Below are 26,590 nucleotides of genomic sequence, written 5' to 3' on the forward strand. Positions count from 1 at the left end.
GTATATATGTACTTATTACATTTTTTAAAGAAATATTTATAGTTGTAATTAGATGTAAAAAAGATAGTTAGATTTGTGAATGTACCAACGAGCATTTAAATGATCTTTCGCCCATTGTTACGGTCACAAATTGAAATATCCTTATTGTAACTTCTATTATAAGTGATGTTTCTTAAGAATCTGAAAAAGATTAAGTTTAATTAAGCAATAATAATATTAAATTAAATTCATATAAAAATGTAAAAATAAATTTGTACTTATAAAAAAATTGGTACATTATAGAGTAATTTAAAAAAAATTATAAGTTGTACATATATATAATCTTATTAGGATTTACTTCATTCGAAATATAAGATACTTGATAAAAAAATGTGACAAAAATTTTATTAATGTGATGTTAAAAATAATATAAAATAAAAAAATAAGGTAATATAAAATTTTATCCTTTTAAATAAAATGATTGTATAAGAGTAAAAATACTAATATATATTGTGCCTTCATATTCACTTTGAAATGCTTTAATAATTTTATGCTCTCATGATTTTCTCATGCGGGTTCATTTTACCGTAATGAAGCGATATTACTACATAATATCGATTATATTTCTTTGTAATAACATTTCTTTTTCGTTTGTCGTTTTTTATTTAAACGAGTTCGTACATTTTATATACGAAATATCAATTTTAGGAAATTATCAAAGATAATATTTTGAAAGCCAAAAATCAAAATATATCGCTTGTTCTCACAAAGAATGAAAACTTATATCCAAAATAAGCTTCATAATATCATATTTTGTCATATATAAAATCATATATGTATATTATGTATATATTATGTTAAAAATAGTTACGTAGATAATTTATTGTTTCTTCCCTCTTAATCTTGATGCAAACACTTCACATAACTAGCGATTCACTTTGACACGTAGCAGGACGATATGCGTTGATATTGATATGTGGCAGCAGTTTTAGATGGAATGCCGCGAGAAATTTCAGACAAATTACGCATGCACAGGTGTTTCTTAAGATATCGCTGCCACATATCTGTACATATCTGCTGCCATATGTCTGTCATTTATATTTGATATCTTTTCTTTGCCCGACATCTCTCTCCAATATTCTTTAAATAGTTTCAATTTAAATACTTTTTTAATTGTAAAGTTTTGTAGCCTTGTATTATTTTTGGTATGATATATGATTAGATAAAAATGTCATTACATTTTGTAATGTCAGTCTCACATTAAATTTCCGAAGAAAACAAGATGCGATTAAAAAAAAGTTTCGATAATTTTTTTACATTTCTTAGAGAGAGAAAAAATAAAAGAAACCAATTTTATAATTTCATTTCAATTTAAGAATGTAAGAAATTTAAACGTGACAAAGGTTAAGAATGAAAAACATGATTTTCAGTATATTCCATAGAGATTTAATTTTATACACCATCCAGTGTTTTCTCAAATTATAAAATATTTTCTAACAAAAGTTACGATTAATTAGAAAAAGTGATATTTACATTACGAATTACATATATATACTACGAATTATATATTTATAATATTCCATTTTAAAGTAGAGTAACGTGTTCTACAAATCTCGCAATTTTTTTACATTTTCACATATTTATTATAATTCCAGACATCGTAAATATTTCACAATTAAAATTCTTTTTCTTTTATAGAAGAATTATCACCTTATACATATTTTAACATATACAGTCAATTATTCAGAAATCGTTTAGCTTATAAAAGCGTTTTGTATGCGCAAAAATGAAAAATATTATCTTTGACATTAAGATTTATAAATATAAGAAAAGAATTATTTTTGACAAAACTTTCAAAAAAAAGTTTGACAATGCCATGGCTTCCCAAGAGCAAAATTTACAGGAGAAAATATTAAATTGGATAGAATGCGATGCGTGGGCCCAGGCCGGATACTCGCCGAATGAATCTCATCCCAAGAGAGAGGAAGTCTGAATTAAGTCGAGTGTAACCACTGTCAAGGGGCTACAACCAAGTTCTCCCTGATATATCCCATACAATATGAACTTATTGCGACCTCGTTCGTCTCTTAATTGATCGATCATATCCTAGATTATCATATTCAAATTAGTATATAGCGATAACACTATAATGTTACATATGTGTCAAATTATTGTAATGAGATAAAATAATAAAAGATAAAAGATTATATAAATCAATAATAAAAAAGTAAAAATAAAATTAAATAAATAAAAGCGAAAGATCAATAAACGAAACACTTATGTAAATAAAAATCTCATAAAAAATGTAAAACAAAATAAAAACATAACAGAAAAATAAGTCATAGCAAATATATGTATGATAATATATGTATGTGTGTGTGTCTGTATACAAATATATTTTAATTTACTAATACAAAAATTATTTCAAAAAAACGAAATGAGATTAGCGGAAAAGTTCGAAAATACAGAATGTAGAATGTGAAGAATTAAGACTTATTAAAATCGTTTAACTCTATACTATGCTGCTTCTTATACGGTGTACTAAACCTTTATGCTTTGAGCAAAATATAGGTGGAAATCGCAGAAAAGAACAAAATGGCAAATCGGCTATTTTGATGAAATTGAAAATGATGAAAACAGATAAAAATAGAAAAATATATATATTGTAATATACAGGGTGGACCATTTTAACCTTTAATGGAGAATAACTCGAAAACCAAGCCCGGGAGAGAAAAATGTTTTAGACAAAAGTTGTTTGGTTTCGAGGGGGCCATAAGATGGTATCATTGGTTTGACCTTGAAGAGTTATTTGAAGGTCACATGAAGGTCACCTTCAATTTCTTAAATGGAACCTACTATTTGTCATTGCATATTCTTGTAGCTTATCTCGAGAGCTTTCCAAAACACTATAATTAAATACCTTTTCGTTAAGTACTTTTTGAGTTATGAGGCTTGAAATAATTTCTTAATTTTACATAAACCGTAAAATATCTTGTAAAATATTCATTTTTCGATTATCTTACCTGAATACTTTTACGTACAAAATAATGAGAGGAATCAATTGGTGTAAAGAAAACACATAGTTGTTTTGAAGAAAAAATATGTAATTTACAATTAACAATTCCATATTTTTTCTTAAAAACAACTATGTGTTTTCTTTACACCAATTGATTCCTCTCATTATTTTGTACATAAAAGTATTATAAGGTAAGATAATCGAACAATGAATATTTTACAAGATATTTTACGGTTTATGTAAAATTAAGAAATTATTTCAAGCCTCATAACTCAAAAAGTACTTAACGAAAAGATACTTAATTATAGTGTTTTGGAAAGCTCTCGAGATAAGCTACAAGAATGTGCAAAAATATATAGGGTGTCCATTTAAAAAAATTGAAGTGACCTTCACGTGACCTTCAAATGACTCTTCAAGGTCAAACCAATGGTACCATCTTATGGCCTCCTCGAAACCATACGACTTTTGTCTAAAACATTTTTGTTTGCTGGGCTTAGTTTTTGAGATATGTTACTGTCCAAGTTAAAATGGGACACCCTGTATATATATATATATATATATATATATATATATATATATATATATATATATATATATATATATATATATAATATATTTTTATTATATATTTTATTTATACATATTTATTCATGTTTCATATACTTATATTATAATCGTTTTACTATTATATTTATAAATTATATATTTTACCATTTATGATATTATAGCATATGCAATTGCACAAAAAATAATTTGCAGTTGTTCACAATTCAACCCCTTTCACAAATAATATCTACCACACTGGGCTCCATCAAAACTGGTTCCAAACATCTGTGTACTGCACTACCCAAAATCTCGTCCAGTAAAAAATGAACCACGCTACAAATAATAAAATATTTTAGCGTAAATATGAAATTATTTTATTTACCCTGCAAAAAATTAAATATAAACTTTACTCTTCATCCGACACAAATCCCCACAGATAAAGCTGCAAATAATGAGTGTCCACCTGGATTTGTTGCAAGCCATATTTACTGAACGTTCGCAATCTTACGCATTCTAGAAAAGTCTATATACAGAAAAGAGAGAGATATTTTATTATAGGAAATATTTTAGGATATTACAAAAAAAATTATCACTAAAAAGAATAATTATTAAACAACAGTCTTTTACAACAGTTGTGAATAATAGCAAAAATATGAAATATATATTGCCAGATGAACAATGATAAAATTGAAAAAAAAAATGAATTAACTTTGCAAAGTGATAATAGCTGTGCTATCTTGTCATTGTGACTATCCTGCATCTGAGCAATTATTGTGGGTATATTGCTAAAAATATTAATTCGGAAGAATTTTTATCACTCTATATGTTAAAAAGTAATTAACTAATACATAACAAATAAGAGGAATAAATAAATAAATAATTGAAAAGTTGAAAGTAATTAATAATTGAAAAGAATTAAATTAAAAATTGAAAATATATGTACGAAATAAACTGAAATAACAAATTGTGTATGAAACTAATGATGAATAATAAATAAAAAAAAATATAAAGAGATTTCATTCGAATCAATGATTAAGTAAATTAACGTCAAAAACAAAAATAAGTAAAATCAAAGATTAAGTAAATTAAAAATCGCGAGTATTACATTATTATATTACAAATTTTACACTACATTTGATGTAATTATTATTCTTAAGAAAATTCTTAATTCCTGTATCATTTATTAAAGAGTATATAGTATATTATCATTAATATTACTTTTAAGCTTATTTTAATGATTCCTGTTAGAATAGACGCCTTGTTGAATTGCACGGACGAAAAAATCTCAATCCGTTCGGAGAACAGTTTATGAATATTCGACACTAGAGAGGAATCGATGTGACTGGGTGTATAGGATGACCAATTTGACCTATAGTGATGTTTCGAGACACTAATGCTAAAAAAAGAAATCCGGATTATTTATCTCAAATTTAAGGATTTAACATTCGATAAATAATAAATTTGAGGGAAAATCTAAAGAATATTTCAAAATTCAAAGATACATATAATTAATATTGTATAATTTCATTAATAATAATGTAAAATTTCATTTTTATATCAATTATCAGATATATATTTCGAAGAAAACAAGATATATTTAATTGAACAGGATTTTCAATTTTTTACCTGTGAGTCTTTCTACTGCTGTCGCTACTTCTATCTATTTGACCATCATTGTCATCATATAGAGCAGCAACTTGGGAATCAATAGCTGTTACATCTTCAACAACTCTCTTCATCACAGCTCTCACAGTTCTAGGTTCAATTGTGTGCAACCAATCCCTGGTTTCTACGGATTTCCTTAACATTTGGGAAACTGCTAATCCTTGAATTCGTACATAATGATTCAGCAAATTTTGTGCAGCTTCCTGAAAGTGATTACATATTTCTGACCTGGGAGTTATGTTTTCTGAAGATGTATATTGATCAATACTGAAAAGATCATCGGTGGCCGTGAGCTGCAAAGTATACAAACATATTAATATATTATTTTTTCACATTATTTACTTAAACACTATTGATTTTTATTTATTTTATTTTAATTTTGATATTTTTATTCATATTATATCTATATGTATATATAATATTTATATTATATTTATATATTTTTATTTATATTATATTTATATTATTGATATTTTTATCTTTATCATATAATTGATAAAGATCCCCCCCCCACACACAAAATATTTTTTGAAATTGTTCTATTTCTAAATACCAAATAACGGACGTTGCTATCTTTATATTCAATGCACATTTTACTGAGCAAAAGTAATAAGGTGGGCGGAAATTTTGGCACATCAGATCCATTGCAGAATCCAGCTGCTGTAGCTGTAAGATGATGCAGGAAACCAATTACTAATCCTTCTCTTACTTCATCCACACAAAAACTTTGCAGAAACTGCGTCTTTCGATTAAACGATAGATCTTGTTGCAAAAATACCTAAAAGAACAATTGTAATTTAAGTCCCCTCTTTTTCATTTAATTTATATTATTATATATTTATATTATATTATATTATAGATCACTCTCCCTCGAAAATTCAAAAACTACTAAAAAAATAATTATCAAAGAAAAAATTTTATTTTATATCAAAAATAATTAATGTAAAATTCAATTAAGATTGAATTCTTAATAAAATTAGGTTGAAGATAAACTAAAAAAATTTAAAAATTAAATAAAAATTTAAAATAGATAAGAATTTTAAAAAAAAGGAAAAAGATTGTTTATATTATAGGACATATTATATCTATATCTACATCTTTCAGTAACTTTGATTTTCATATATGTATATATTTTCTTTCTCTCACAGAAAAATACATATACAGACACACACTATATACGCGCGGACATTTATAGTTGTAAAATATAACATATGTTATTAAAAGAAAAGTATTTAATAATAATAATATTTCCTTTCTACGTCTTTTTAAGAATAGAAATATTTTCGAAATGTTTCCTTTATTGCTTTCTTTGCAAGATCCATTACTCACCATAGTATATCCTTAGAACAAAATTTATCCTTACTACCTTGTATTTTCTATAAATTTTTCTTTAAATTATAATTTAAAAATTAAATTTTATTTATGAAAAAATATTTTAAATTATATATCCGTTTTTTAAGAGCATGTCACAGAGCTTTGTGCAATATTAGTTTATGAAAATTGGGGGGGATTTATATTTTTTATATACTTTCTTCTTTCCAATATACAGGGTTTACCAAAAGTGTGGAAACCCCTTAATATTTCGAAAAATACGCATTTAAAAAAAAAATGTTTCATACAAAAGTTATAGGGTTTTATGTGGCGCATTACACAGCAACATTATTATGACCTCGAATAGCGTTGTCAAGGTTATGTGAAGATCACCTCCAACTTTTTAAATGGGACACCCTATATGCTTTTGCATATTCTTGTAGCTTATCTCGAGAGCTTTCCAAAACACTATAACTAAGTTAGTTTTCATTAAGTACTTTCCGAGTTATGAGGCTTGAAATCATTTCTTAATTTTACATAAACCATAAAATATCTAGTAAAATATTCATTTTTCGATTATCTTACCTTAATACTTTTATGTACAAAATAATGAGAGGAATCAATTGGTGTAAAGAAAAAACATAGTTGTTTAAAAAAAAAATGTAATTGTTAATTGCAAATTACATTTTTTTTTTCGAAACAATTATGTGTTTTCTTTACACCAATTGATTCCTCTCATTATTTTGTACATAAAAGTATTAAGGTAAGATAATCGAAAAAAGAATATTTTACAAGATATTTTACGATTTATGTAAAATTAAGAAATGATTTCAAACCTCAGAACTCGGAAAGTATTTAATGACAACTAACTTAATTATAGTGTTTTGGAAAACTCTCGAGATGAGCTACAAGAATATGTAATAAAAAATAGGGAGTTCCATTTAAAAAATCCAAAGTGACCTTGCCCTGACCTTGACAACGCCACCCAAGGTCAAACCAGTGGTACCATCTTATGTCCCCCTTCAAGCCATACAACTCATATCTGAACATTTTTCGATTTAATGCAGTGTTTCCGAGATATTCGCGTGTATTGATTAAAATGGTCTACCCTGTGTGTGTATAATATATATATATATATATATATATATATATATATATATATATATATATACATACACAGTTTCTATTTTTTTCTCTCTTTCTGCTTCTTTATTTTTTAGAGACTTCTTACACACGCACACATACACACACACACATGCGCGCGCGCGCGTACAAAGATATTGCAGTCCTGTAATATCTACAAAAATCTAAATAATATATAAGAAAAATAGGCAGTTTAAATAAAATTAAAATCTTGACTAATACTTGTGTGTGAATCTGCAATATATAATATATATATACAGGGTGGACCATTTTAACCTTTAATGGAGAATAACTCGAAAACCAAGCACGGGAGAGAAAAATGTTTCAGACAAAAGTTGTTTGGTTTCGAGGGGACCAAGATGGTATCATAAGATGGTATCATTGGTTTGACCTTGAGGAGTTATTTGAAGGTCACATGAAGGTCACCTTCAATTTCTTAAATGGAACCTACTATTTGTCATTGCATATTTTTGTAGCTTATCTCGAGAAAACACATAGTTGTTTTGAAGACAAAATATGTAATTTGCAATTAACAATTCCATATTTTTTCTTAAAAACAACTATGTGTTTTCTTTACACCAATTGATTCCTGTCATTATTTTGTACGTAAAAGTGTTAAGGTAAGATAATCGAAAAATGAATATTTTACAAGATATTTTACGGTTTATGTAAAATTAAGAAATTATTTCAAGCCTCATAACTCAAAAAGTACTTAACGAAAAGGTACTTAATTATAGTGTTTTGGAAAGCTCTCGAGATAAGCTACAAGAATATGCAATGACAAATAGTAGGTTCCATTTAAGAAATTGAAGGTGACCTTCATGTGACCTTCAAATAACTCTTCAAGGTCAAACCAATGATACCATCTTATGGCCCCCTCGAAACCAAACAACTTTTGTCTAAAACATTTTTCTCTCCCGGGCTTGGTTTTCGAGTTATTCTCCATTAAAGGTTAAAATGGTCCACCCTGTATATATATATATATATATATATATATATATATATATATATACACATATATATGAAAATTAAGATTATGTAGTGATATTATAGTCTATACTATATGTCGATATCATATGTTTATTAATGTAATTATAATAAAAAAATGTAAAGAACTGAAGAAATAATGAGGAGGAAGAAAATACAAACCAATAAATCCTGCAAAACTCCTTTAACTTTTTCAATGATAGGCATGATAAGCATGGCTTGAAGTTCTGTTAAGTTTCCGTCGCTATTCTGTGTAAGTTTGGTGGCTAATGTTTGTCTCACTTTTACTAAAGTTTCGCTTAAGTGTTGCTTCAAACTGTGTAAATGATTGCGACATTGCTTTCGGCCAGCATTCACAACAATGTCAGTTCCAATTCTGCAAAATAATTATTTTAATTTATTTTATTTTTTTTATCATATAATATATGTATACATAACAATATTTTAATCTTGTATATGTATATGTGTACATATGTATATTACAATTTTCTTTATAAATTCTAGATTTTTGTAAAAACGCTGTTTTAGCAAAATGTGAATTTTATTAAAATGTTAAAATGCATGTTGCTATAATTCAACACTTTATAAAATGTGCAAAGCACATTTTTGTAAAAAGACTGATGATTTGATAGAAGACTGAGATTTTATAAAAATGTTGCAACAATACATACACACACGCACATGTACACGTCAGTCTTTTTACTAATAAATAAATAAATAAATATATATATATATATATATATATATATATAAAACTATTAATATGTAAGTTGTTTCTGGTCTAAACTGTTGAATTTTAAATTTCAATTATGTTGAAGTAAAAAGAAAAATTTTATTTTTCTCTGGTGGCATACTCATAAACTTGTTTTAGAAGTATTAAACATGGAATAAAGTTATATAGATAGATACTAAAAAAATTAACTTTTATGCATTTTTATTTGTCTAATATATATAATCAATTAAATATTAATGTTTAAAAATATTTAAAATGTCCTACCTATAAATACCACATAGAATGTTGCCTGATAATCTAATGCAAAAATCTATGTATGCACAATAGCAGAGTTGATATGATAAAATTAAAAAATATTATTAATTATCACACATAGAATTACATAAAAATTATAGCTCTTTTATTTTATCTTTTTCAATTTTATTTGTGTATTTAGATGTCGATATCTCTTTAAAGTAAAACGATTGTGAGCATATATATATATATATTATATATTATTATTATTTCTACTTTTTGTCAAACATATTTTCCATTTCATATATCTTATTTACTTTATTCCAAATTACTTTTAATTTATTTAAATATATTTTTCATTTTTTTCCTTACCTGGCAAAGTCCTTTTCCTTGCATGATATATTCATTGCCTGCAGTTTGTGATGAAATCTGTCAAGAACTCTCACCAAAAGTGCTGTATCACTCACATCTTCTACTCGTTTGCTCACTATATCAAAATATTTTTTCATATTGCTCATAATAAATTTATTCAAATGATTTTCAAAGTCATCAACTAAATCATTATCTTCCAATAATCGATTTATGAACATATCGTTATAGGAAGCCACAATCAGGCACAAATTACTGAGAAATCCTGAAAAAGCCATATCCATAAACTCTATAATATCGTTTTCGCACATATTTTTTAGGATTTCTAATTGTTCTGTTAATCTTCCTTCAGTATGTGTTAAGAACTCAATGCATAAAGAATCAGCTGGTTCTTTTAATTGTAATAAAAGTTCGACATTTTCAGCTAGAGCTTTAATGGAAGTGTCTCTTTTATGAAATTGTAATCTGAGTTTGGATTTTAATTCTTCTAAAATATCTTCGCAATCTCTCTGAATGCCTTGGAAGGATGGCATATTACTGTATTGATTTAAATAATCTCTTTGCGCATTAACATAATCGTTAACTGCCTGAAAATAAATAATTTATAAATCACGATTTAAGAATTGATAAAAAAGAGATTGTATTATTATTATATCTTATATACTCAAATATAAATAAACTTTAAGTACGTACTTGCTCATAATTTTCTTCATTCATTCTATCTTTAAGATTGCCAGGCAACTCGAAAAGAAATTGCAATTTTTGTAACAGAGTATGTACAGAAGACAACTTGGCAATTTGTTGTCTTGTTCCATGTAAAGTTGAAGAGATCTGCTCTGAAAAAGAAGTAATGCTATCCATATTCTTTGCCAAGAGATCCATACTGTCTTCCATTTCCTTGAAGTCTGCTTTCATCTAAATCATATTCAAAATTAAAAACAAATCTAATAGCTTATAATTTTGTAAAAAATAATAAGCTTACCTTACGAATAGTATCTGTGGCAGATATAAATTTATTATAATTTTCATATACCAAAGTCTGCATATCTGAATGTAAAGTCTGAGTATTTTTTATAATCTCAGATTCGTGATCCATAATTTGCTTTAGTGTACATTCCTGATGTAAAAAAAAGAAATAAAATGACGCAAACAAATTTAAAAAAATTAAGTAGTATAACAAAATTAAATTATATATAAAAATTTGTAATTAATAAATAAAAGATATAATATGGTGGACATAATAATTTGTATATTGATAATATAATCTATAAAAAGATGTAAGTAGCATGTGTTGTTTTTATTGTTGTATTTTGTCTCTGTATAAAATTTAAAATATGTAATTCTTTATGCAAAAACAACAATAACTTTATTAATTTTGAGAAAATTAAAGAAATAAATGATTTAAATAATTTTTAATTTAAAAAATAAAGTTTTATTTAATTTATAGCTTACACTTTTTAAAATATTTATTAAATATCTATATTTTAATTAACTCACCTTTAATAACTTTTGAAAATACATGTCAGAATTGAAATGTTGTCCATTAATATCATATGGATTGTTGACATTTTCTGCCATCTTTCAAATATTCTTTCCAAGAAATAATAAAAGAAATTTTATTTAATTTTTTGATTTGTCCTTATTAATTTATTCAGATTCTTTACTAATAAAAGACAATATATAAATATATGTACATATATATATATATATATTTTGTGTGTGTGTGTATATATATATATATATATATATATATATATATATATATATATATATATATAAATGTGTGTGTTACAATTTTTGATGGAGGAATTAAAAAACTATTTTAGACACAACACACATATGTATACACATACGTACATAAAAATGTATCTTAATCTGTTTCACAGGTTGTGTAATATAAATTTTCCGTGTATATGTAAATGAGGGAAAGATTCATATTACAATCCTGAATATTAGAGACACTGAATATGAGGCATAAATCTTAAATTTTCAAATATAGCGTTTATCATAATTATATATATATATATATATATATATATATATATATATATATATATATAAAATTATGATAAACGCTGTGTGTGTGTATATATATATATATATATATATACATACATTGTCTTTCTTATATTTTAAAATACTATATTAAAACATTTCTAGAAATACATTTTCCATTATCATAAAAAGGAAATATTTTGATATAATTTTTAAAAAAATGCAACAATTTCATCATCAAAATGCTTCTTGTTTCTTAAACAACAATATCTCTCAATTTTACTACTTACAATCTTTATTATATTATGTTTATCTCGATGCTACGCTGGCAAATATCAACAAGGAACTGTCAATTCTACATCAAGCCATCAAGTCATCCAATGACGTTTGCAGGTTAGATTTCTGAACGCTAAGCAAAGCGACATAACCTCACTCGTTACTGCAACAAGTACACACATCTAATTTTTTAATAATATTTTCTCAATAATTTTCAATATTCTATAGCATTTCGCGAATTCTAACAAAATAAAAATTTTCAATGTTATGTTTTATTTCGAAAATTTTACAATTTAGCGGCTATACATCTCTTCTTCGTTAAAAGCATTTCAAAATTGCGACGAAATAATTAGACGGGAAAAAATTACGCCACAAATCTCATACATACATAAATTATAAGACATATAATATGTGCAATTGATTTTAAATTGAATTTCATTTGTGTGTTGCTATTGTTTCTCAATAAATTTTATTAAATTTGTTTGCAACTTGACCTCTTTTGGATACAATAAAAGACCAAGAAAATAAAGCGACAAAATTTATTTTGAAACAAATATTTTTTGAAGCATAAATATATATATATATCTTTAATTCTTTTTCTACTAATTGTTAATTGTAAATATCCTTAACGTATCTCATAATTATTTTCAGCTATAGGAGAATATTCTGAAGATAGAACACAGATAAAATTATATAAAATTTCTTTCTAAAAATTCCTAAAATTTGTCAGTTGTTACATTAAACTGTACTGCGAAGAGGAAAAACTTGAAGTTTACTTGATCTTAGCACAATTTCAATGTGCGCAATTTCTATGAAAGAAAGGATTCGAAAATCTCTCCACATTCAAAGGTTACAATTTCAGCCATGGATTACGAAGGAGAGAATATAACAGCCATAATTTAAAGTTTAAACTATGGAAAGCTCTGAAAGGAATGTGAACTATGAGAAAAATATTTGAAAACTACTTGACTCTCTTTTGAAAATTATAATACCAACTGTAAGCCATTAAAAGGAAGATTTTTACATTTATGGTGTTTTGAAAGCTAACATTAACCGCAAATTATGGACAGGAAGACGTATTTACATTCAAAGGCAACCAATTTAATTATGAAAAAGAGAAATTTGAAAGTTACAATTTACCTCTCAAGCTAAAATTATGAAGATGAAGGATACAAAGGCCATTTGATTTTTTAAATCTATAACTTCAATTTTGAATTATGAACTAGATTTACTTGATTTTTAAGAACAATATCACAACTATGCCACATCCTTGTGTTGTCTGTGGCCGTTCGCGTATGAATCCTAACAATCGCGAGGAAGAGTACATGTTCTTTGGCTTTCCAGTGAACGATGAGCCTCGTTGCCGCTATTGGCTTGAGTTTTGCGGTCGTGAGGATCTTTACAAACTTACAAAAAAGCAACTTCTTCAACGTATGGTTTGCTCTAAGCATTTCCAGTCGCAAGATTTTCTCAATGAGTACTTGGACCGCTTAAATCCTACTGCAGTTCCATCAGTTTACGATCCCAAGCAGAGTTTGTATAATATAACATGTGTTCTTTGTGGAAGAACACGAAGAGATCCACCTACTGCAGATTATGATGGAACAACCTTCCATCATTTTCCTGGGGAAGAATTTCGCTGCCTCAAATGGCTGGATTTTGTTGGCGTAGACTCTTATTACAGATTGACAAGGAAAGAAATCCTCTTTTGCTATATCTGTTCTAAGCATTTTGATGGTTCCCAGTTTGTTCCAGGATTCAAGGGAAGATTAATGGAAAATGCTGTTCCTAAGTTTCGTGATGCCGATCACGTGGATCAATCAGAACCGTCTATTGTCGATTCGCAGGTGGAATCAAAACTTTTCAGCTTTCCGGATAAGTGCAAGAAGCTGGAGTCGTTGCCTACTGAAGTCCTAGAAAGCCAAGCTTGTGCGGCTTGTGGTCGATTAAGGTCCGATCCGAGGAATAAGATTGAACATTACAAATTTCATCCGTTCCCGGCATACGAAATAGGTCGATGTTTACGCTGGTGTCAGTTTCTCGGTCGCGAAGATCTGCTCAAAATGTCGCCCAATCAGATACGCAAGCTCGTGTTGTGTTCCAAACATTTTCAGGCTAAGCAGAGTTTCCACAAGATTGGCCCATGTGACGCAGTGCCTACAATAAAAGATATTGCAGAAAGCGAAAATGTTTCTGAGCAAAATGAAGATGATCAATACCTTGATGGAGAAGATGGTAAAGACTCTTCTAAGGTCTTTAAACGCCCAGTTTCTAGGCCACTTGTATCCAGCAAGAAACCCAAAGTTGACAATAAACCTGCGCCATTGGCAAAAAAACGAGGAAAATCACGAAGACCGACTTCTATTAATATTCCTAGACTTAATCCTAACAGTACGGAGAACCAAATTAAAAAACTACCTCTTCCGCCTACGACCAATTGGAAGATCCAATTGGGAGATCAATTTCAACCAATTACAATTAATAATGTCGCTTCAAATAATGTTGCGAATAATCTTCAGGGAAGCGTCAAGAAGATTATAGTGCCGTTTTCTGGGGATATATCGACGCTTGGTGCTCCGATACCAGTTCATAGTTTGTCGAGTATTCCTCCGGGACTATTAATTAAGATAAATCTGCCAGAACAAGAACAGCAACAGCAAAATCTCCAAAAAGCATCGAGGATAAAAAAACAAAGCAAGATGAAAAATTATACGAGCAGTTTGAGCGAACAACAAATCTGGATGAAAAACAATCAAACTTCTGCTATCTTGCAAAAAACGAAACAAAACATGGACAAAAGTTTAGTGGAAATTTTATCAATGTCTACAGAATCTAATGAAGAGATTTTAAATTCTAATAAGGTACAAGTACAGGAAGAAGAAACGCTTCCGCATTCCTTGGATATTTTGGAAGACGAAGCTGGGCTGCAAGTCAGTGTAAGTTAAACAAAATATACTTGCTAACGGAAAACGATTATATAAATACGCACAATTGTGAATATATATTCAAAAATTATAATTATATACAATTTACTTTTTAATGTTAAAAAAAATATTTGCTAAAAGCAATTACACACACACACACACACATATATATACAAACATATATAGATATGACAATTATCTGCATTAGATAATTTTAATTTTGGTTTTAGATAAAGATTTGTAAATATATATACAAATATATAACTGTTTACTGTTATTTATAAACTATAAAATGATTAGAAATACAGTTATATAAACTCTTATATATTAGTTATTCTGCAATTAATTAATAACAAATATGATTGATAGATGATGTGTACCCACATACACATATATTTATTTACTAGTAATTAATAATTTGAAATCAGACAAAACAAATATTTGATAATTAGAGAATAAATAATTGAAATATTTAATAAATTATATGATACCTGTAATATCATTTATAATGATTATTATACTTGAAATATTGGAATAAAAATAATTTTGAATAATTATTCAAAATATTGCAGGTAAAGAAGAAGCATTATTTTGAAGAATTAGAGGATTTGAAACAAAATGTAATGAAAAGGAGGAAAAGACGACGGAAGAAGATTACAGGAACTATGAGAAGGACCATGTTTCCTATCAGAAGCGAGATTAGGCATTTCTTGAGAAAAATAACACCGTTAGTGCATCGGTTACCGACACGGGCCAGAGCAACGTTAAAGCTGTCGATTGTCAATATGGTGATTGATCAACTCTAAAGTTGCAAAGATATTTTTTACAATCGAAATTCTTTCTTCTTGATTACATTAATTGATGAACAGTCGAAGAAGTTTTCAAAAATATAATTAGGATTTAGATTTGTTTCGTTTTAAGTATTGAAAAACATTGGATAGTTCTGAAATGTCGTTAAAGTTTGAATTTATTTAATTTTTGACGAACTGCAATCAAACTCCTCTATTCTAGAATTATCGTGATTCGGCGTTAATTTTCAAAATAACACGGGATCTTGGCGCTTTCTATTCAGAATATCTACACAGAATAAATATAGCATTGACATTTTCTATTTTTAACTCATTTTTTTTCACTTAATGATCACGTGATTAATGTGTAATAAAAGAAAATAAAAAGAGAATTCTAGTTTATATATATACAGTACATATATAAGTCTACAGCTGATTTTGAATAGGGAGAGACAGAATAAAGGAATTCTACTATATTATTTTTTAATTAGGCAGTATGTTTCCTAAAATATTAATTCAAAATGTTTATTGAAAGGTTTTCGGCAACTTTTATTTACTTTCGCAGTTCATGATATATTTATAATAAATGTTCATAATTTATAGTAGTTTTGGAAAAAAAACCGTCTTGGATCTCGAATAATAAATTTTTGTTCGACAATATTAGAGCCTTTAAAATATCAAAAAATAAAAATGGAATTTACATAATTTTCATAATAACTTCCTTCATAATAATTTATAATTTTTATTTGTAAAAAAAATATTTAATATATTTTTTTTGGAAATGTTTTTTAATTATATTAGTCGATCATTGTCCAAAAATTTCGAAAATTTTATCTTTTTTTACAATGCTCTATATAAAAAATATAAAATAATAGTTTCCAAAAAAAAAAATTAAAAAAATGTACCTATATGGATAAGTGTTTAATATGTATATAAGTATATATCACTCTCTACCGATTTTTTTAAACTTACATATTTTTAACTTATAGTTTATGCATTTCAAAAGTGTAGAATTATCGATGTCTAAATAGAAACAGAGAGAGAGAGAAAGAGAGAAAATTGCTTTATTAATTTTAAAATAGAAAATTTTTGCATTAAGATAATCAGCGCTTAGAGAGAAATAAAGAATCATTGTTTTATAAAAATTAGATAACAATTAGAAATAAGGATTCTTTATCTCTTCTTAAACGTTATTTAAATTAGCATCACATAATAATAATATTAAAAAAAAAGATATATAATTTTTTTCCCCTCATATTATTATATGATGCTAATTTAAATTTTATATATATTACAAGTCATTTTAAAAAGAATAAAATTATTGTAACGGATAAAAATGAAAAGACATTGCTTTACTACAGACATTGTTATACTAAGATACGAAATTATGTTATTTTATTAATAGAAATTGATATTCTTTTTATGGTTGTTAGCATTATTTTACAAAAAAAAATTCATATATGATGGCAATGTTATGTATGTAAATATATTTAAACGTGATTATACAAAAGGATAAGATAAGAGTAACTTATTTAAATATGTGCACATATATACATGTATGCCACACATACATGACACACACGTAGAGAACATTGATTATTTTTTTCAATTAAATATATTTTTTTCTCTTTATAACCATGTGCGTGTGTGTGCATATTTAAAAAATTATATTTTTTTGTATGTTTTATTAAATATAATTTTCAAGAATTGCACTATGTAAAAATATAGTCTTTTTCACATTATTTAACCCTTTGAATTTACTAGTACCACATCGGAGCGTCCCGTTTGACCAATTAGAGTTTTTATTTTGAATTGACCAATTGGCGATGCCACACGGTTGAATCCGCTGAATGTGGCCAATGGCCGCTAAGTCAGTAATGGTAGGCCGGGTGATTTTTTCGCGCATGCGCCGCGAACGCGGCGTTAACGAAGTATCTAGTAGAAGCAAAAGGTGTGTCACTGGTCGCCCTTAAATAAATTTCTGAAGGAAAATTTTTAGAAAATTTTTACGAGCGACCAACAGCACACTATCATATATATTATTATCAAAAATTTAATTAAGCTGAAAAAGAAAAAGATACAAAAATCACTGACTCAGATGCTGTTGCCCGCCAAAACTTTGGCGCCCATAATCCGCTATCTGATACACCGTTGCTTTCCTGTGATTACTACTCGCGCATGCGCGAAAAAGTCACCCGGCCTACCATCACTGCGCTAAGTAACAATCGAACATGATTGGTTTCTACCTTCAGGTCCGACCAATCAGCGTCAAATTACATCGGAAAACTAGTAATGTTGCCCAACTGTTGGGTGCGTTCGTTTACGCAGTCGCTGCCGCAGATGTCATTCGTTTATCTATAGTGTACGTGATGTAAACTATAGATAAACAAATGACATTTGCGGCAGTGACTGCATAAACGAATGCACCCTAGATTTCCAGTACTGGCACTCTGTAATGAATGTTTTGAGAGAAAGATAAAATATTTCATAAAATTAAAATATTATTACCTCCTACTTTGTTTGCGAGTTTATATACATTGAATTATATTTGATGTTTGTGATATTTTCAACATGTGGTGTCTTAAAGGAAGCGAAGGTATATATATATATATATATATGTGTGTGTGTGTGTGTGTGTGTGTATGGTTAGAAATGAAGTTTTTTATATTCAAATTTTTAATATTTTATTAAAATATAAAGTTTAGACTTCTTTTAATTCTCAATTTTTATAACTAAATAAATAAGAAGCAAATATGTATGTATAGTAAATAATAACCCTAACAACACACATGTCCAAAAGATGTCCAGAGATCATCGAGAGGACATCCAGAGGACATAAAATATCCTTTGGCTGTCCTCTAGATATTCTAAGGACGTCTTTTGGACTTGTGTGTTGTTAGAGAAATAAGAATTCAGTTATATGTAAAGCTAAAAAGTGAGATGATAAATTAATTAGAATCTCCAATGTATGATTTGAAAAATTTTAAACCTGTTTTATAATTTTATCATCTTATATTTTAATGATTCTTGTATATGCATTTATATTATTAATAACAAATGTTGAAAATTAACAATTTATTCTCGTAGGTCTTTGTGTCTACATCTTGCCAAATCAGAAGAAATCCTTTGGCAAATCACATCAAAGTGACATCAAGTTAAAGGAAGATGCCAGCATTAGTGAATTCCATGCAGAAATTTCTGTGGAATCAACAAGAGAATCAGACGTAAATTTGTTCTTATTAATCTGTGCCAATTCGCTCTAATTTGTTCTCTTTCAAAAAATATTAAAAATGTTAAATTTTTTTAGACACAATATAAATGTATTATCAGTAATGTATCTAAATATGGAACAATTATTATAAGAGATGGGGAGGAGAAAAGACTATCTACAAATGATAAATTTATATTAAAATCTGGTGATGTGGTGCAATTTGGCCAGAAATATACCTTTGTGTAAGAATTTCATAGATTTGATAGAATCTATAGATTCTATCAAATCTCTTTGTATCTTCATATATATATATATATATATTATATTTATTTATGTTTTATAAAGACGATGTCTTATTGCACAATTTTTTTATTTATGTTTACAAACTTATTTATATTTGCATATACATATGTATGTATACAGGATGTATCATAATTTGCACCCATGAATTACATAGCATTATTTCTTAATGAAAATGAATAAATCTTAATGGAAAATATCCGAATCATTTTTGTCTACAATGTTTAGCAAAAAAGAAATTATTAAATAAATGTCATCTTATTAATATCTCTTTAGGCATTTATCTGTAAATTGTGCATCAAATATAGTGATACACTAATAATGCAATAATAACATATACTATTTAAATAGATGTTACATAACTTAAAATTATTAATTTTTATACTTAAAACTATTTAATTTTTATATAATATTTCTTTTTAATTTTTTTGACTGATTAATTTTTATAATAAATTTATTTTTGCAGCGCATTGTACCATTTATTTGTGATTGTGAGATCTGGTTTAAATGATGAAGATACAAAGAGATTAAAGGATATTGTGGATTATTTGGGAGCAAGTTTAGCTGAAACTTGGGACAATTCCTGCACACACTTGACAGTAGCTAAAAGCGTTCTATTTACCACAAAAGTAAGATTTTCTATAATTTCTCATATATTTTTTTAATTATTGAAAATTATAATTATTTAAAAGACTTTTTGAAAGTGTATTTTTCGAACAAAAGAAGTTAAAAAAAATTTTTGCTTAAAATTAAGTCTAAAAAGTTTAGTTTAAGAAGTTTACTACAGTATGATTTTATATATTAGATTTGTTTAATATGCAATATATGTCTATTTAAACTAGATCTTCTTTTAAACCAGATATACATATATGTATAGTTTTAAAACGTACCTTAAAAATATATTGTTTGATATTATTGTGAGTATTAGTTTTAATTCTATGTTGACTTTTTACATTGAACAAAAAATTACAAGAAATTTTATTTACAAAAATATAAAACAATTAGGAAAGCCAAAGAAAATTTCTTTGTTGATTTTCACTTGCATTTCTTTTGTGTGCAGTTAGCTTGTGCATTGGCTTCTGCTAAGTCTATTGTCACAATTACATATTGGGAAGCAGTAAATATAGCTATCAAAGATTTCAAAGAATTACCAAAAATTGAAGATTTTCTACCGCAAGTAAAAGAGGAATGGCTAAAAGTTTGTTCGAAATTGTTTCTACCGAACGAAAAACGTAAAACACTATTCAAGGGTTTGTCGTTTGTGCATTTTTGCCCGAAGCAATATTTCGCATATGTGCTATTAATTAATGCAGCAGGTAACAAAATCTATTAATTCTGTGAGTTTTGTATGGTGCAAATGTAATTTTGTATATTGAAATAAGAAAAAACTTAAATATATGATAAATAACATAATCTGTTATAATATTAAGTACTTTTTTTTATTGTATAATTAATTTTCTAGATTTTTAATTATTTTAACATCTTATAATATAATTATGTTTAAACTCTTTTCTTTTAACGTTTAATTTTTTATGTTTATCTCTTATACACTCTTATACACTTAGTACTTTTTCTTATCAGTTTATAAATATTTTAAAGTAAGGTTATATATTTCAGGTGGTAAATCATGTGTATATCCCACAAGAAGACCCTTAAGACCCCGAGATCTCACTGCAAAAAATGCTATTGTTATACAGCAACCTGCTAATGATTCTTCACAATTAACTCAAGTTATTGCAGTTGATTATCCTGTCATTTGTAAGTGATTGAATTATATTATTATAAGGGAAAAATGGGAGAGAGAGTAGTGAATAGAATAATACATAGAATAATTTTTGTTAATATTATAGATTGCAAGTTACAAGCTGTCAAACGTAGAATGATTTCTGATACAGAAATTCCTCTTGCAATTCTGTATTGCTCCACGACAATGTATTGTAATCCCAAATTCGATTTTGCTACATTTGTAAAATTAAAGACGCAAATACTTTCTCCATCCGATACGATAATCGAGGATACGCAGGATGTTGAGAATGCTGCTAAGAGACCAATCGAAAGAAATATTATTCCTGAAACTTGCAATTCTCCAAATAATAAAAATGTTTCAAAACAAATTAATTTTTCTGACGAGAACAAACAAAGTATATATAACGCTAGTGAAAGTAATATTGCGATAAAAGACAAGCAGAATGCTGATAATAGAGAAAATAAACGGAAAATAATTCCCGAGACATGTGACTCTCAAAATAATGAACACATTTTGAAAAAAACTCTTTTTTCTGACGAGAATGAGCAAAGTAATATTTTTAGCATCAGTAATGATGATATAGGAATGAAAATTCAAAACGACGAAAATAATTTAAAAAATATCAATTTTTTTAACGAAAATCAACAAAATAATGTTTTTAATAACAATAAGAGTAATTTTGTAAGCAATATTGTTTCTAGAAAGGTCAATAAACAACCTCAAATTATTCCTGAGAGTTGTAATTCTTTAGAAGAAAAAGTGAATAACATTTCGTCTGCTAAAAGTAATAATAAGCAAATCCTTACTACTGTCGATACTTGTAAATTTAATGAAAATAATAGTTTAAATAATTTTGCCATGGAAGAAGAAAATAGTGAACTACAAGAAAAGAAGGAGTTTGCAGAAAATAGTTCGATTCTTGCACAAGATTATAAAAGAAAAGAAGAAAATAAATACAATTTTCAACAACTGGGAAATATGTTTATAAATAAAAATAATAGTTCGACTTTTGAAAGTAATAATTTTAATTGTAAAGAAAATTTGATTATTGAAAATGACAATTTAAATGATATTAATGATAAATCTGAAAGTGCGAGAAGGGAAAGTTCTAAAAATTCCGCGATATACCCACGAATTGTATCACTAGAGGAAATTGATAAAAATGAAATGTATGTACGGCAAGGAAAGGAAAAAAATATGTTAGGAAAGTATTGCTTTACAGTTGAAGAATCACAAAATTCATTGAAAGAACAAAAATTAGATTCAGCCTGTAAATCTGAAAATATAAAAGTAAAAGAAAATAAAATACAAAAGAAGGATGAAAGAAAAGATGAATCTCAAAAAGCAGTAAGTTAATTAGTAATAATTAAAATAATTATATTGGTCTATATAATGTACTATTATATTTATAAAATATAGTCAGTGATATTTAATTAAATATAGTCTATGAGTTTACAGGGAACTAACTGGTACGACAAATATCTAAACCAAGGATTTACAAATGAGATATTGCGGAAAGATATACCACGTGGTAAAAGATTTATTAAGGTTTGTAAGAATTTTATACAATATTTTTAATGTAATATTATTAAGTATGTATTAATGTAATAAATACACACACACATATATGTTATGTACACATATATGTATGTGTGTGTGTGTGTGTGTATGTATATATACAGTGTTTGATTTTAATTGCTCATCTTGAATATTATGTAAATAACATATTATGATGGGAAATGTGTGTGTGTGTGTGTATGTTTCAGACAAAATTGTTTGGTTCAAAGGGGAAAAAATGATAGAGTATAATCTTGGGTATAAATGTTGAGGTCATATAAAGATCAACCTAGTTTTTTTTTAATGGAATCATTCTAATTTTGGTTGCATTCTGAAATTCACTGATAGAGCGCAGTCTTTGTCTGAAACATTTATCATGATAATGTGTTATTTACAAAATATTCAAGCTCAATTAAAATGAGAAATCTTATATATATCATTTAATTATATATTTATATATTTTAATTTTTTTATGTGCGTGCGTATACACTGCTATATATTTATTTTCTTTAATATAAATAATTTAAAAATTTTAAAATAGGTACATAACAATATATATATATATATATATATATATATATATATATATATATATATATATATATATTAAAAAAATAGATAATCTATATATAAGAAGATTTAATAATTTTTATAATTAATTTAGAAATCCATTATGATCCCTGAGAAGATTCTGAAAGCGGATGACTTTGTCTTGTGATTCAAGTATGTAATTTTATTATAAGAAAGAGTTTATAATTATAAAGTTTAAAATAATTGAGACATTTCTTTAAAAATATTCTCAAGTTATTAGTACTATATTTAAAAAATTTATTTTAGCATTTATCTTTCATAAAAGCAGATTATGTAAACAAATAAAATATTTAAACATATCATAAAATAATTCAACAAAAAATTTCATTTAATACATTTTATTTAATATCTTTTTAAAGAATATCTTTTTAAAGAATCTAAATTTGATTTATATATTTATATTTATATGTAAAATTTTCATTTTAATTGTAATTTAAAATTAATATTCATGCGCATACACACACATGCATATAATATCTATTCGCGTATCGTCATCCGTCATGATAACATAATTAAAAAAAATATATTAAAAAAAGAGTATTTGTAATATACAGGAGGTAGACAAAATAATGTGAACACCTCAAAAATAGTACTATATTTGTTTATTAATAAGATATTTGGCCACCAATTGCCTTTAATATAGCTTCAATTCTCCTTGGAATAGAATCATACAATTTTTGAATAGTCTCCAGTAGAATATTGTCCCACATTGTTCTTTTATTAAGTAATGTCATTTTTCAAGATGTGTAACACATCCATACACAGCTAGAAAAGTTCAATCTTGAAAACAGATTCTCTCCTCCAACATTGCTTTAAGCAATTGACAGATATTTTGATAAAAGAATGGGACAATATTCCACTGGAGACTATTCAAAAATTGTATGATTCTATTCCAAGGAGAATTGAAACTATTGAAGGCTGTTTAGTGACCCAACACCTTATTAAAAAACAAATATAGTGTATTTTTCAGATGTTCATATTATTTTGTCTACCTCCTGTACATGTATTACGAAATCTCTATTGTAAAATATGAGTCCTAATTATTTTGAACAATTTACACACACACACACACACACACACACACACACACACACACACACATATATATACACATATATATCATATATATACATTCCTCTTCTTAAAATAATATAAAAAAAAGTTCAATAAAGAACATAAGAATTGTATTATAGCATAATATATAGGATTTCAAAACCGGAAAAATAATTTATAATTCATAATAAGCTTTTTTTCGGTAAATGAATAATATATGTAAATAAGTATAAATAACATTATTTATTAGGCATAACATTGTCCATAATATATACAATATATAATATATATTTTGTTTCTTTTTTTTATGACACCTTCATACGTAATGCTTAATACAAAATTAAAATTTAAACTTTATAGAAACAAATATTAATATTATTTTATTTATTTAATATTATTTATTTATTTAATATTATTAATATTATTTTATTTTTTCAAAAAATTGTGAAAAAAATTACTTTGATTCTGTAATCTACAACTTCTGATTTCTGTAAAAGAAAGATATGTATTTTTACATAAAATAATATTTTATTTTATTGATATCAATTATGCATTTAAAGAATAATGTTTTTGTCACTAAAAAATTCTTAAAGCTCTTAAAAACAGTAAAACTTTTTTGGTACTTTTTTAAATTATATTAATTGGCGAATAACGATAAGTGAATTCGAAAAACAAAATCGTATCATCGTATAAATTCTGTCTTAATGAGACGAATGCTTACACGTTCATGAATTATGAATCGATATGTTCTAAATCATTTATTTTAAATAAAGTGCAAAGCGCGTTAAATTAAAAAATAGATGAAAAAATAAGAAAATAATAATATATGTAATATAATATTTGAAAAATATATATAATAAAATGATAATAATAAAACAGAATACAGGAAAATTATTGCTTTATTAATATCCTTTTGTTTTAGGTAAATTATATTTTAATTAAAAAGTATTATGAAGAAACATTATATATATATGACTTTTATATTATATGTGTGCAATGTGTATTCACATAATAAGAGGAAGTTTGTTTATATAGAATATCCTTTTGATATGGTTAATCACATATATCTTTATTGCAACACGCAATTTATGAGATAAAATTAGAATGGATGAGTAATAATCAATAATAATCAATTACAATAAAATAAGCTTTTGTTATTTAGAAAATTTTAATTTTTTTTATTTTAGAAATTTAAGTTAAGAAAAACTTTATAATTTCAAAAAATCCTATCAGAGAGATAGAAAGAGAGAAAAAGAGATTTTTTTATTTCATATATAATAAATATTTTTTATAAAATAGAATTTATATATATATTTATATAAAATTATATAATAAAAATATATAATAGAATTTATATACATTTTATAATTTATAAAATAGAATTTATATTATAAAACAGAATGTTCTTCAAAAATTCTTAATTCTAAAAATTATTTTCCAAATTATTTGGAATGCTTAAATATATATATAATAAATAGGATTTGCAATTTTGCAGTTAGAAAATTAATTATATAATATATGATGGAGTAAACAGCAATTACAATATTTACACAAATTTTGTGATTGTATTTTGCGACGCTTGACAATGCTATTTTCGAATAAGATACTGAATCTGTAGTCATTAATTTGTTTTGTTTATCATTTTCAGAATCTCAGCAGTGATAAACAAATCGATTTTCTACGACTAATTGACACTCTTAAAAATAGAAGTTTATATAAAGAATAAAGAAATTAAAAAAAAAGAAAATGTATGTAATATTTAAAAATTATCACGAAACTTTGGCATTTATGTATATGTATAACAAAATATATGTTATATAAAATTTTTATTTTCATCTATGCATTATATTCATTTAAATTTACTCAGATTATTTTTCAACAATTATACAGTAATACAAATAAAAATACTAACCACATAATAAGTTTAATTCTGCACAATTCTTTTTTATTTTAGTATTATAAATTCTAGCATTTTCGGATCAATAAAGCAGTTGATTCTCTATTTTTCTAATAAATGAAAGAATAACGTGGAAAGAGAATTGAGAGAGTTGGATGGAACGAATGTGGTAGGGAAGAAAGCTTTAGTGTGGTTCAGGTTCTTTATTCAGCTGCATCACGTGCGCATTGCACGTGAATTCGAGCGATTATGCAAATTTCGCATTAAA

General features: G+C 26.2%; 3 protein-coding genes across 9 annotated transcripts; 2 read left to right on the forward strand and 1 right to left on the reverse strand.

Annotated features, from left to right (window-relative positions):
• Window positions 1-1,443: 1,443 nt before the first annotated feature.
• Window positions 1,444-12,563, reverse strand: Vps51 (vacuolar protein sorting 51). 2 transcript variants are annotated; one of them, XM_083097624.1, is made up of 12 exons: window positions 12,269-12,563; window positions 11,481-11,573; window positions 10,966-11,100; window positions 10,677-10,898; window positions 9,987-10,570; window positions 8,810-9,023; window positions 5,760-5,984; window positions 5,168-5,499; window positions 4,760-4,937; window positions 3,952-4,064; window positions 3,707-3,874; window positions 1,446-2,085 (listed from the first exon to the last, which is right to left on the reverse strand). In XM_083097624.1, the coding sequence occupies exons 2-11, from the start codon at window positions 11,559-11,561 to the stop codon at window positions 3,766-3,768; spliced, it is 2,193 nt and encodes a 730-aa protein (XP_082953750.1). In that variant the 5' UTR covers window positions 11,562-11,573; window positions 12,269-12,563; the 3' UTR covers window positions 1,446-2,085; window positions 3,707-3,765. The 2 variants fall into 2 exon arrangements, with proteins under 2 accessions (XP_082953759.1, XP_082953750.1); XM_083097633.1 differs by lacking the exon at window positions 12,269-12,563 and having other exon boundaries at window positions 1,444-2,085; window positions 11,481-11,564.
• LOC145970730 (uncharacterized) lies at window positions 12,223-17,683 on the forward strand. 2 transcript variants are annotated; one of them, XM_083097656.1, is made up of 3 exons: window positions 12,223-12,371; window positions 12,906-15,190; window positions 15,751-17,683. In XM_083097656.1, exons 2-3 carry the CDS (start codon window positions 13,514-13,516, stop codon window positions 15,982-15,984), a joined length of 1,911 nt encoding a protein of 636 aa, XP_082953782.1. In that variant the 5' UTR covers window positions 12,223-12,371; window positions 12,906-13,513; the 3' UTR covers window positions 15,985-17,683. The 2 variants fall into 2 exon arrangements, with proteins under 2 accessions (XP_082953782.1, XP_082953773.1); XM_083097647.1 differs by having other exon boundaries at window positions 12,351-12,426.
• A 685-nt stretch (window positions 17,684-18,368) lies between these two features.
• LOC145970740 (uncharacterized) lies at window positions 18,369-26,260 on the forward strand. 5 transcript variants are annotated; one of them, XM_083097689.1, is made up of 10 exons: window positions 18,369-18,562; window positions 19,054-19,190; window positions 19,274-19,419; window positions 19,944-20,106; window positions 20,538-20,793; window positions 21,095-21,235; window positions 21,328-22,571; window positions 22,668-22,772; window positions 23,446-23,504; window positions 25,348-25,514. In XM_083097689.1, the coding sequence occupies exons 1-9, from the start codon at window positions 18,538-18,540 to the stop codon at window positions 23,497-23,499; spliced, it is 2,271 nt and encodes a 756-aa protein (XP_082953815.1). In that variant the 5' UTR covers window positions 18,369-18,537; the 3' UTR covers window positions 23,500-23,504; window positions 25,348-25,514. The 5 variants fall into 5 exon arrangements, with proteins under 5 accessions (XP_082953815.1, XP_082953793.1, XP_082953797.1 ...); XM_083097679.1 differs by lacking the exon at window positions 25,348-25,514 and adding an exon at window positions 26,074-26,260 and having other exon boundaries at window positions 18,370-18,562; XM_083097697.1 differs by lacking the exon at window positions 25,348-25,514 and adding an exon at window positions 26,074-26,260 and having other exon boundaries at window positions 18,370-18,562; window positions 22,683-22,772.
• Window positions 26,261-26,590: the final 330 nt, after the last annotated feature.

The sequence above is a fragment of the Camponotus vicinus genome, unplaced genomic scaffold (assembly GCF_025532165.1).
Source record: "Camponotus vicinus isolate PSW18456_S1 unplaced genomic scaffold, iyCamVici1.0 SCAF_1, whole genome shotgun sequence".
NCBI classification, from domain to species: domain Eukaryota; kingdom Metazoa; phylum Arthropoda; class Insecta; order Hymenoptera; family Formicidae; genus Camponotus; species Camponotus vicinus.

What these genes read in the sequence shown, in the direction of transcription:
- LOC145970730 (XM_083097656.1), top strand. Translation starts at nt 13,514, where the DNA reads ATGCCACATCCTTGTGTTGTCTGTGGCCGTTCGCGTATGAATCCTAAC. An exon ending in AAGCTGGGCTGCAAGTCAGT is followed by an intron (nt 15,191 to 15,750) that starts GTAAGTTAAACA and finishes AAAATATTGCAG; the next exon opens with GTAAAGAAGAAGCATTATTT.
- LOC145970740 (XM_083097667.1), top strand. Translation starts at nt 18,538, where the DNA reads ATGTGGTGTCTTAAAGGAAGCGAAG. An exon ending in GGCCAGAAATATACCTTTGT is followed by an intron (nt 19,420 to 19,943) that starts GTAAGAATTTCA and finishes TTATTTTTGCAG; the next exon opens with CGCATTGTACCATTTATTTG. An exon ending in AAGATGAATCTCAAAAAGCA is followed by an intron (nt 22,572 to 22,667) that starts GTAAGTTAATTA and finishes AATTAAATATAG; the next exon opens with TCTATGAGTTTACAGGGAAC.
- Vps51 (XM_083097633.1), bottom strand. Translation starts at nt 11,561, where the DNA reads ATGGCAGAAAATGTCAACAATCCATATGATATTAATGGACAACATTTC. An exon ending in AAGGAAAAGGACTTTGCCAG is followed by an intron (nt 9,024 to 9,986) that starts GTAAGGAAAAAA and finishes ATTATTTTGCAG; the next exon opens with AATTGGAACTGACATTGTTG. An exon ending in GAGTTTTGCAGGATTTATTG is followed by an intron (nt 5,985 to 8,809) that starts GTTTGTATTTTC and finishes TTGTTCTTTTAG; the next exon opens with GTATTTTTGCAACAAGATCT.